Source organism: Merops nubicus, unplaced genomic scaffold (assembly GCF_000691845.1).
Source record: "Merops nubicus isolate BGI_N331 unplaced genomic scaffold, ASM69184v1 scaffold16846, whole genome shotgun sequence".
Classification (NCBI taxonomy): Eukaryota; Metazoa; Chordata; class Aves; order Coraciiformes; family Meropidae; genus Merops; species Merops nubicus.
This window is the reverse complement of record NW_008614503.1, coordinates 1-12873: the sequence shown is the minus strand read 5'-3', so window position 1 is coordinate 12873 and position 12873 is coordinate 1. Positions and strand designations below refer to the sequence as shown.

At 35.2% G+C, this 12873-nt stretch overlaps 1 protein-coding gene across 1 annotated transcript; it reads right to left on the bottom strand.

The window, feature by feature from the left end:
- Nucleotides 1-1954: 1954 nt before the first annotated feature.
- GALNT3 (polypeptide N-acetylgalactosaminyltransferase 3) lies at nt 1955-12266 on the bottom strand. The gene is made up of 10 exons (XM_008942259.1): nt 11665-12266; nt 10162-10334; nt 9544-9693; nt 9071-9305; nt 8125-8242; nt 7553-7753; nt 6281-6412; nt 5249-5350; nt 2500-2652; nt 1955-2126 (listed from the first exon to the last, which is right to left on the bottom strand). The coding sequence occupies exons 1-10, from the start codon at nt 12174-12176 to the stop codon at nt 2004-2006; spliced, it is 1899 nt and encodes a 632-aa protein (XP_008940507.1). The 5' UTR covers nt 12177-12266; the 3' UTR covers nt 1955-2003.
- Between the last annotated feature and the right edge of the window lie 607 nt (nt 12267-12873).

Below are 12873 nucleotides of genomic sequence, written 5' to 3'. Positions count from 1 at the left end.
GCCAGACATCACCTGGGGATGGGAAGCAGAGAATAAGTTTTTGTGGTTTTTTTTTTCCTCTTTGCTCCCATGCACCACATTGCTTGGCTTTTGCTCTCTAATTAAACTGCCTTTGTTTTTACCCACAAGGCTTTTGTCTCCATCTTGTTTTCCTTTCCCCTTTTACTCTGTGGAGAAAGGAGAGGAAAGGGGGAGGGTGTTAAAGTGGCTTGGTGGGCATCACCTGTTCAGCCAGGGTTAATCCTGTTACTAGCTGCATCTAACCAGGCCTTACTTTATTGTGTAACTTCCCCATTATGTGCACCCTTCTTGAGATTCAGATCATTAAAGAGTTCGTTACTAAGCTGGTTGCTATTACACCTCCCATTTTCTTCCATTTGAATAGATCTGTAGATGTTCAATACAACCCTTTCGACAAGCAAAGTCCACCTGCCTTTTCAGCTTTGATGTTCCCCTTCCATACTTAATAACGACACTGGCACTCCTAGACAACAGTGAGTCTGTCCCTTGTTTTTATTCGGCTGCCTCCTTCCCTTCCTAAAAGTTTATTATTTTCATTATTTTAATTTCATAGCCATTCTCTTCCCATATGATAAAACATACAAATTTAGGGTTATTTTTAAACCTCCATAGTATGTGTAAACTAATTAAGTCTTCTCCAAATCTGAATATAAAATTTTATTATGAAATAGAGCTTACCTTATTAAAGTGCAATGTTATGTTACCTTAGATGCTTTAAGGGTGGGATGGTCATTAATCTCACATTCGTACTCTGGAAGCAGACATTTTCATGTCTACATCTCTGTTCCTAAAGAGCACATTTCTTGTGCAGAAGAGTTACCTTCAATAAAGAAGGTCTGAGATAATTACAGTCAGAAAATGGATATAATTGATGGTTACAATGGAAGACTGTTTAACAACTATGCATCCAGTAAAATAAAAAAAGAAATACATGTATTTTTACATACTTAATCAAAGAAACGCTGGCTATTTATGAAGTCATAGCTCTACATGATCTACTGAAGTGTACTTGTGGATGCTTACAAGAATACAATACTTCATGAAAAGAGCTAGCAGAATAGTTAGGAAGGCTAAGTTCTCACTTGGGCTGATAAAACTGAGGTCAGTCCTTCGTTAAAGCGGAAACAGCAACAAGAAAAAAAATATCAACATGCAAATGTTCACACAAGAAATTATGTACAGGTAACACTATAAACCTGTTAGGTAAACAATGCATAAATCACTGAAATGTAGGGGGAAAAGTGGATTTAGCAGATAACATGTAAATTAAATGCAATAATGAACAAAATGCTGAAAAAATGCATTAATGTTAAGCAGCTCAGAAATCTATTACAATATAACTGTCATAAATTTTGAAGTTCATGAAATATAAAAAAACTATTAAAAAGTTTTGTTTAAACAAAAGGAGTTTAATATCAGAACAAGTAGATTTCCCATTAAAATAATCATACATACACAGTTCAGTGGGAACAATATTTTTCTTCCACAAAAGAATTGACTTGCTAGAAGCTGAGCACAGTGTGGTAACCTATTTGGCCTTAACCTGAAGATCAAGTATTTAATTTTTCAAGTGAAGGAACTTGAAAAATACTGAGAAATGTTCACAAAGTAAATGTAAAAAAAACCAAAAGGGACAACCAATTGAGCATAAAGATACACGTGTAAAACATCTTGGGTTTTAGATAATATTTTCTTGTAACTCTTCAGGGAAAACTAATCTTCAGAAGTACTTACAGCATGTGGAAAACCAATATACATATGGCCCCCAAGGTGAAAGAGGACTATAGGATCTACGAATCAGTGGTCAACATACAAAGTCTTATCATAGAAATATTGTAAACATTTTTCTTAAATGTCAATCATCTTTGGTATGACTCACTCCTAGGAAATCTCTGATTATACATTTTATGTCCAGCTTAAACAACAATCACAGTTAGAATGGATCTTTGAATAAAATGCTCCTGGGCTACAAATATCAAATCTTATTTGTTCTGGCCAAAAATCCACTTTTGGAAGGGGTCTGATGGATTACAGGATGCCAAACTTGGATGTTCTCCATTTCCTGTAAGGCACATATGTAGTGCTGCATTGTACAGAGTTTGATCCTAAGGTGAGTAGAAAAAGAAGGAAAAAAAAGAAAGTGAACAAACAATGAGCAGGCTATTTCCCCCCATTCTTCATTGCTTCCACAAGTGTTTTGTTGTTAGAAAGTAAGGCCATACACATAGTGCAGAGGGCAGCTAGTAAACAAATATGAAAAATATGCAATTGTCAACTTGTTTTGTTAGGAAAATAAAAAAAAAAATTCTCAAAGACACAAACATCTGGATTGACTTGCAGGTGTATGCCCAGATACACACAACTAAGGGATATCAATTGATTTTGTAAGTGACATTTCTACTTCCCATTTAAAATGGTGAAATCATCAAGTTTGGATCTGGTAACTGACAATGCCGATTCACTGTGCAGTCTAAATACCTTCTGATGCAGCCATTGCTGCTCTCCAATGGCAAGGGTTTTCTGACCTTTGTAGTTACATTCATGAAGCTGCACAGGTCCTTTAGAAGCATGCAGACAAAGCTCCTTCTGAATGTTATGTCGAATTTCATGGTGTGCAGAATATTCAAAGTACTATTTAAAGATTTAAAAAAAAAAAAATCAGTAAACACACAAACAAGAACATTAGACTCAACCCTTTAAAATTAAAAAAACAAAGTCATAGATTCCTTTTGCTATTCAACAATTTGAGACTTCAGAATCATTTCTCTGATTTTTAGTGTACATGCTTTGAAAGTGTTTACAAAACTAAAAGCTTTTTTTATATCAATGCAAGTACTTAAATGTAGACATGGCAAATGACACTTGGTGCGCGTGCATTATGATGCCAGATCTCATTGCTTGCTCCCCCAGGAATATATGATTCAAGGAGACAAACTGAAGAGAGGAGATAGTTGCATGGATAACTTAAATTTTGTCATTTCTTAACTTTAAAAAAAATGTAATTCAATTTTTGTTGCTGGATTTTTTTTTTCTTAGAGCAACCAAAAAACCCATTTGTCATATAGAACATTACTGATTGCTGTATGTCAGCTTTTGCTGCTTGATCTAAACAAATGCTAATGAAAGGATGCTCGTATGTTCTCTTGTGAACCAGCCATTAGAAAAGTAACATAAGCATGCATTTTGTGAGTTGACTTTACCATTATTTCCTGACAGCAGAGTACTCTTAAGGCTTAGGAATTCTAGGCTATAATCCCAGTCTTAACAGGAATTTAATTCTAGCAGTTACAGACACAGCTGTCTTTTTTTACTTCTAGTCCTACCCTACCATCCTGGTCTGTTCCTCGACCACCTAATTAATCCCACTAGTACGGTTTCTTGGCGCTGTATGTCAGCCTCCACCATATCTTTCCTTTGACTATTAAGACCAGGCTCTGCTAGCTCCCTGCAGCTTTCAATTATCTGTCCAATTGGTCAGCTTCCACCTCCTCACTGCCTTGGCATCAATGGGAATAGCACTGTGGAACAGGCATCTCACTCTTAGGGCTTCATGCTGAACATTACTCCCTGAAACAGGATAGGAGTGACCTGCCTAGTCACTTAGCTCTCAGACATAATAATTTACTCTAAATCTGTTAATCTGACTTATTCTGTTCTGATTTAGCTTTTAAACTCAAAACTCTCTGCAAGCCCTGAAAATATGACTTGAAAGCTAGATTTAAAACAACTTTAATTTTTGAATGTTGAGATGTTATTGAGATAGACATGTTCTCAGTCCCATAATATTCTAAAAAGGAAGAGTGATAAACAATTGATGTCTTACTCTGAAAACTAGGTTCACTCTTCCACTCCCTTCTCCCACCTTACGTGTATGTATGAAGATGACAGGTAGCATGGAAAATTTCAGCCTACACTGCTCAAGTCTGGTAGAGACTATAAAACCAGTGAAAATAGAGTATTGTAATCAGAAGAGTTAACATACATATCTCTTGAACATTATCAGGAAAACCTATATTAAAATTCTCTGAAGGTTGCCATTTAAATGGATTTGACTACTCAATGCTAGAAGGAAAAACAAACGCCACAACATTTAAAAGCATAGAGTTTTAGTACAGTCCAAGTTAACTTAGATATGACAAGAGAAGCATACAGCAGATCTCTTACTACTACGTCTTGGTACAGTGTTCCCACATTAATAATGTGACAATGGGAAAAGGCTAATATAGTATTAATTCACAAGAGGATAAAAAAAAAAAAAGTTCGATATTGTAAGAGGCAAACATAACAGGGCAGTTCTTAATCTAGACAATATTCCATCTGCCACAAATATTGTTTGGGAAAGCATCAACTAACTAACATCATGCGTCTTGAGTTTTCACAGTGCCGTCAATGAATGGCTTTTAAGACTGAAGATTTTATTTAAAAACAAAGAAAAATTTCAACTCTATTCTAACAAAAACTTTGAAACATTTGTTGACCTTTCATTATTAAGGACCTACAGTTGATAAATTTTATTCACCAAATAACTCTTTAAGGCAACAGAGAAGTGTTAATTTCTGGACAGGGAAGGAGATAATACTTTTACTGGAATTGCAATAATGCCTGATGAATTCAGTATCTGACATGCATTGCAAATAATACTGCAGAAGAAGCAGAGCTCCATTGCTGCCTCCAAGAGCTATGTGTCTAAGAGAGCTCTTCTTGGACAAATTCAATCAATTCACTTGCATTAGCCAGTACAGGACAGACCACTTTGACCTCACACTATGAGGCTGCAAGCATGACAGGGAAGGTGGCTCAGGCTGGCCACTTGGTCTCCCACTGGCCGGATTCCCACCAACATCGTCGACAGTGCAAGTCCTGGTGGCAGAGAAAGAAGCAATAGGAGGAAGCATAAGGAAAGGAAGAATAAGACAACACTTACAAGAAAGTAGTAAGGGTAGGGTGAAAAGTTTTTGCAAAGAAAGGAGAGATCAAGTGAAGCAGTGCAATTGGTTTAAAAATCTGAATCCGTATGCTGAACATAAAATGTTAGAACTGGGACACAACATGAAGAGCAGTATGGAGTTCTCCCTGAACAATATATACAGAAATTAACTCCTCAAAAATAAGAGGGAGAGAAATTACATATTTAAAATGTGTCCATTTCACTAAAATGAATGCAAAGCTTTAATATGGTAAAGTTACAGCTGAATAGATTATAAAAATCAGGTATCAAGTATTTTACCTGATTTCCTCCAAGTCCATGACAAGAATACATAATCAGTGGTTTGGCACCATGGTTATTTTCACCAACATCTAGACACATGCGGTTACCTATGTTTTTTAACTAAAAAGAGGATGTTGTTAGAAAAAAAAGAAAGAAGCTTAGTGGGCATGACAAAAAAATAAACTGTCTCACTTGCTTACAAAAGGAGCCCTGGGTTTAACAACAATTACAGCCGTTAGTTCATTTTTACTTTCTGCTATGCTCAAATCTAAAAATCCTGGTCTCTCAGTTAATCTTTTCTAACCAAAAGCCTAGTAATTACATATGGCTGCCTACAGCCACACACTATCAGTTATTAGGATACTGACAATGTTACGGTTATTCAGATTAAATTACAATTTAAACAATACACCTAAATTACTCAAAATTGGAAGAAGGGGACGTTTTATTTGTAACGACAGGCTAAACACTCACATTCACCTCAAACTAAGAATTAGCAGTTGTTTAATATTTTTTCGGTTCTAGCAAAGCAGCGTCAAATAATTTATATGGCAGAGGAAATGCAATGGTCTTTAAAAAAACCATACATATAACTATAAACACACATTTTCCTCTCATATATGTGATGCTGAGAAGAAAACAGCTCTGCAGTTTTCCTCATTAACACAAATTAAAAATTCTTTTAGACCTCTTAGTGTATAAAGGTAAATTTACCTTGAGAATTCAGGAAATCTCTCACCACTTGGCTTAGTACGTTTCTGTCACTTTAACGGTTAGTAGATAGGCAGAATACTGCTTATCTTGGAGGCTGCAAAATCCCATTAAGCAAGGCTACTGTTAGTTATTAAGAAGCTTTGCTTAAATTTCATATTGTCATTGACAAAGCTATAAAACAGCAAAGTATGCAGAAAAGATCCTTTGCCCAGAGTAGTGACAGAAACCCCTAAAGCTGATAGCTAAAATGTAAATGCTATGGCTAAGGCAGCACAAAAGATTAGCAAACTTCCTGAATTATGGAAGACTATAGAAAATAATTAAAATGAAACTTACATATCCAGAAAACAAAGGGTTCAGGTCTGGCACATATGCTTCTGGATAAACATTACTGAGATACCAGGTAAAATTCTTACACTGCAGACGCTGCCTTAGGTCAAGTCTTTTTGAGATGTCTCCAAATGTTTTCTGTTAGATGCAGGGACGTAAGGAAGGATGAAAGAGAAATATAACTATTGTTACTAGTATTAATTTTGTCCATATACATCTACAGTATTTGATATTGTAGCATTAAACGAGTTTTAAGCTTCATTTGTTGATTTTTTTTTTTTAAATACTGTACTAATAGAGGGTTAGTGCTGTTTGTTTTTCAGTGTCATAACACCACTGACATTCTGCCTCCAGTATTTCAAGGTGCGTGCAAGAAAAATACATTGCAATATGGAAAAAACAGAAACATCCTTAGTATCAAAAGGGCTTTGACATAGTGCCATGAAGTGGGAAAGTACAAATGAGACCATAATGATGACAGCTATAAAGCTAACTAGTCTCACTAAAAAGAATGATCTGAAATAATGAATTGGATTAATTAAAAAATTAGCATAACATTCAGTAGAATGCAGCAGTACGATGCAGAATCTCCCAGGCAAAATTCAATTGTCTACCTGCTAAACATGCTTAGGAAATCTAATTCTAGTAATGATAGAATAATGACAAAAAATGTATCATACGAAGGAAGAAAAAATAGCTTCTTCAAAAAAACTCTAGCTTCCAGTTGGGGAAACACCAAAGTTCAGAAAACTTAGAAAAATAAATAAACCAGCATCCCAAACCCCTGAATGTAACTTAAGTTTTTAAGCAGATAGAGACAGGATGGGTAACTATTGCTGAATAAGCTTTATTCAATGATATTCAGCCAAATAACAACAAAACCTGCTTTTAAGTCAAAATATTAAGCAACTCGAGACTAACGAGATATCACGTTTCTCAGTCTAAAAATTAAGGTAGTTTGTGTTTTCTATGCTCAATGTCTTTTCTCATGCTCTTCTGGTATTTCCAGTAGCTGCTCAGTGCAAACAACCAAGGATTTTAGAGAATGTATGAAAAAATCTTACCAATCAAAAAAAGCCTACCACCCAAAACAACACTATCACCACACAAACGCTTAAGTTTTTTCATGTTTGTTGGGGCTACAGAATTAAGCAAACTGAACTCTCCTTTTTCATTAAAACATCTAGAGTTCTCACATACTTTGTCAATAAATAACTTTTGCTCACCCAAACTTTCAATGCAGCAAGCGTCATTTCTAATACCACCACCACCACCTACTTGTTTCACAATTTTTGCTGCCTCTGTGTTTCTTCGGTAAAATATTTCTTTATATTCATCCATCCACACTTCTGCAAGGCGGACTTGATTACGTGTGATCACTTGAGTACCTTTTGGGAAAGTATGGGGACTCTTGCTGCGAAAGACATGGCCAACAACAGAGCAAGGCATGATCTCCAACTGTCCACCACATTGCCATACCTGATAATAACATTTTTTGTATAAGTGCACTGCAGTTAGAATCAAGGGGGTGGAAAAAAAATTTCAGTGTTATTGTTCACCAGAAGAAAACCCAAACCACTAGAAAGAATGAGTATATCAGGTATACCATAAGTGAATTTCTTAATCAGGTAAACAGTGGAAATGTACAATTCAGCTATCAACCTTAAACACATTATGAAGGAAAAAAACCCCAAACTTCAGAGAGCATGTTTGCATTTTATTTCATCAGTCAGTTAGTAATTCATTGTCCATGTCCTAATTGGCTGATTCAGCAAGGAAATTAAGATCTACTACCAATTAGTTCTCAAAAATCCCAGTAGACATGACTGCTAATTGAGTACTAAACTTACTCTGAAAGACATTTCTATATTTTCACCTCCCCATATTTCCATTTCTTCATCATAGCTTCCAATGTGTTCAAAGTAGTCTTTTGATATTGAAAAGAGACCTCCAGCAAAAGTAGGTGTTCTGGAAAAAAAGATATTTACTGAGGAAGACTGTTTTTTTGTGTGTGGTTTTCTGTGTGGTTTTTTGTTTGTTTCCTTGTTTTTTTAATATAGATGTAAAAACATAGCATAACTGTTCTAAGAAGTTTCCAAGCATTTGTCAGTGTTTCAATAAATTGATAGAATTTCCTGGCATAGATTCAAGTGTTCAAGCAACAAGTTCAGACTCACAGTTCAGGCAATTAAATCTGCCCACATCGAGTTTCATTTGACATTTTTATTGTAAATTTATTAACATCTGGTTTAGACTAATGACTGCTAGTATATAAGACAGCATTAGGAAAAATAAAAGTATTTTCCCTGTATGAAGGACATCAAGTAAAGTAATCCTCCACAACAGCAACCTGTCTGTGGCCAAAGTACATACAATTGTCATCAAATGCACCACTGGGCAGCCTAGTATTTTGGTGCTCTGAACTTTGTTGTCACCCTTTCAGGTATGATGAATGAGCAGGCATAATCTGTAGTACTGTCTCTGAAAAGAACTGTTTATAATCCTCCTCTTCTCTCCCCCCTCTCTCCTGACAGAAAAAAATATATAGAAATTGCTTATTATGTTCCTACTGTATGTAAAAAGTGATAACACAGAACAATTACTGTCTTAAGGAGGCTATATTTTTATGACTGCTTTAAAATTTAGTGTGGTTCTTAAATATTACAAAAAACATCTAAGATTCTAAGACTTCTGACCATATTCCATCTGAATAACTAGTTCATTTGCAAACTGCTGTACATAATGAAAACCAACAAAACCCAAAGGATTTAAAAATATTATTCAAATTGTGTATACCTAATTGGATAGGTTTCATCTTTTCTTCTTTCATTTTCATGTTTAGGAAGAGACTCCCATCCAAATGACAAACTCCAATCAAAATTTCCTCTATTGTGGCTATGCCCATAAGGAGATGGTTTACTGAATTCAAAAGTATTGAGATCTATAGAAGCAATATCGGGGCTCACAACAGCGACAGGGTTCTCAGCTATTCTTGCCAATAATGGCTGTAACCAACCATAAAAGCACTCACCTAAGGAGAAAATGGGAACAAGCACTGAACTTTTACTTGGCTATATTTTAACATGCCCAGAGCAAGACAATATGCACCACTTTTAAACAGCATTGTTCATTATACTTTCAGTAATACAAAATAGCAACAGCAAAGATGATACTTTGCTAATATTCACAATTCATAAAAAATCTGCAATGTTAAATCAAAGACAACAGTATTATAAACCAGACCTGGAATAGTTTCAGGCTACACTTACAATGAGCATCCAGAAAGGTAAGGGTCTCTCCTGTTGCTACTGAAGCTCCCAATAGCCGAGCAGTGATTAGACCTTTTCTTTCCTTTTGACGGACTACTTTAACTATTTGAAATTGTTTCATGTATTCATCTAGCTTATCATGCAAATATTCTAGAAAGAGAAATCATTTTCAGGATATTCAGTGTATATACATGCTACTGCCTAAAATTTTACATTATTAAACTAACAGGATAAACAGCTCGCACTAATCCCAGGAATAACCTCAACATCAAAATTGTAATTGAGACTTGTAACTGATTTGAAGCACAAATTACAGAGCTACTTGTCATTCAACCAGTTAAGCAGTTTAAGCAACAGTAGAAGTGGAAATCAGAAATGGGGTTTACCAAACATTTAGAGGACAGGAATTTCATATTTGATCACCTTATGAAAAAAAGATGGGGAGAATTATTTTGTATTTTATGGAAGAAGGAACAAACACACTTAGAATACGATTACACATATTAATGGTGTTAAAGAGATATTCCTTTTTAACCAATTTATCTGCAATCCTAACATTTCCTAAATTAAAGAGAAAAAAAAAAAAATCAATCCAGAGAAAATAGAAAGCTTTCTTACCATCTGCACTGGCATCATCCACCAAAATAATCTCCTTTAACAATATGGCAGGAGATGTATACATCACACTGTGAACAGTTCGGAGTAGAGTGGACCATGCTTCATTATGAAAAACTATTATAATACTTGTGGTTGGCAATGGTGGGCAACGCTTAAACTTTTGTTCAATACATCTGCAAATTAGAAAGTGTCAAAGGTTACAAAATGGACAAAACCTTTTGACTCAAACTCTTAAAAGAAACCCTTTCCTTTCTAGTACAGAGCTTTATAAGTACAGACATGAAGTATTTCAACTTCTCCACTTACTATCCCAGTTTTGGAGTGCAAAGGCAGGTGCTCCAACTGGAGAAGCTGTATAAAATATTTTTAAAATATGATGAATAATATTTCCACTTCAACAACTGACCTAATTCTTCATCTGTCTCACATATATTTGAGTACAGTTCATATAGCATCCGAGTTTATTTTATTGAAAGCAACAGATACTGAGCTGCAAAATCACACTTTTAAAGTCACCGTGACTGTTGAAACCCAAAAATACAAATAATATTTGTTAGAATAATACAGAGTTTGGAAGGAAAAATAGAACAGATCTAATTCAGAACTTCAGAATTTTGTAGAAATACCCTATAATCCTTAAGGCAGTATATCCCATTCAAGGGAAACAATTGTAAACCTACAGTTTTTCAGGACTGAGGTATTGTGAACGTAAGTTTAAGTCAAACTGCAAGTCAAGATGACAAGACAATTCTGTATTCGTAAGATTAACACTTATTGCCTGTCAACTTCAGAGGATGGAGGACTCCCCACCGTAATTATCACAACCACTGCCTCATGAAAAACCCACCAGTTATGCTCTAGCAAAGGTTATTGTAAGCTGCACCATGTATAATGTGATATACTACCAGGAGCACTTCAGTAAGGTTAGTCACTTCTGACACAGATAGCTGAGAACATAATATCTACCACTGACAGAGACTGCTCGGAACCAAAACACAATCCAAATCCTGCAATCTTCATTAATAAGAATTTTCAGTACTACAAGATTGCCGAGATGTTTCATTGCTCTGTTCAACAGTTTACAATTCCTAGCTTATTGAATTATGCTGGTGGTCTTATTAACACTGAATACTAAGGGGGTGTGTGGGCAAGGGGGAGAAGGAAATGGTGTTTAAATTGGGAAAAAATGTTTAAACCACATTTTTGGTTTTATTCTGAGTAAAACTCAGCAGGCTTCCAGAAAATCACTCAGAAATTGTGCATTAAAGGTAAATGCAGGAAACCTTATTTAAATATGGTTGCTTTGAGTTCAAAACCATGAAAGAAGTGAGCTTTTCTAAACACTTTTGGCTTTGGCACTGTGGATCATTATCTACAGCCTATCATTATGTACAGCTAGGAGACTTCCCTAAAGTATCACCTAATGCTGAACTCAAATCCTTTCACAGTTTGCACTTCTGACAAGTTTTTCAACTATCATTCAACACAGGCATTTCAACATACTCAGGAGGTCGAGTGTCTGGTCCAAGATCTCGGTGTAAAGAAATCCTGTCGCTTGCAAATGCATTAAAACAGTGTTTCTCTTCTCCACGCTGCTTCTCTTCCTGTTCTTCTGAATTTAAGTCAATGGTTTTAAATGCTTTACCAGAAGCTCCAGGAGCATTAGGATCTTGAAGGGGCCGATCTAGAAAGGGTTTTAGTTCCACTGCAGTATAATATCCTGGCAAACAGTGTCTCTCCCCAGGAATCTTAGTTTGCCTAATCGGTGCTTTTATTTGCATTTTTGGCTTTGCACCTTTGATATTGCTCATAGCATTTAACATGAGACCTAATACATGACTTTTCTTTCTAACAACTGGCTCAATCCCTGCTTCGTCTTTAAAATCTTGAACACCTACTTCTCTTTGTAATAAAAATAAAAACACCAGAAAGACAAATACAATAATGCTAAACTTCCAAAGTTTCCAGTGAAAAAATAATTTCTTGAATAGTTTTGGTGTTTTTTTCAAAGCCATTCTAGTTTTAAAAAATTCTCATAAGATGAAGGTTTCTGTGAATGATGTTCTTCAAATAGGTCACAGCATTTCTTGCATTTATAACACCTGTAATTTAAAACAAAAAGCATTAATTTCAACATCTGGTATATTCAATGATGTAAACCTACAAGAATTAAATGGGCAGGAATTAAATCACAACTCTCAGCTGTCAAACATTATGTGTCCACCACTTAAAGATACATAAAACCTATCTATAAGATGCCCAAAATATACTTTCATTGGATTTTTTTTTTTACTAGACTTCAAACAGAAGAACCAAAAAGCAGACATATCACTAAGAATAGAACACTGTTTCTACACAATGCCACTACTTCACATTGTCTTCCAAATCTTGAAAGTTAAGTTTAAAATTATTGGAAAATGTTGCTGTCAGTCTTCTAGAAGCAGGGAATTTTAGTTCAATGATGGGATAGAGAGAAAACAGATGGAATCAATACGGTAAGTTCAGGTTACATGTAAGAAAGATCTACGTAAAAAGTGAAATATAAAACACAGGAAGGACTTCTCAATCAACTTATTTCAACAATTCTGAAATTTCCAGTATTAAAAAAAAAAAGTGCCATTTCAAGATCAGAGTTATGTAATCAGAATTCAAGTAGGAAATTTTCAGATTCATTTAGTTATCTAGTATATATCATAGAATCATAGGGGTTGG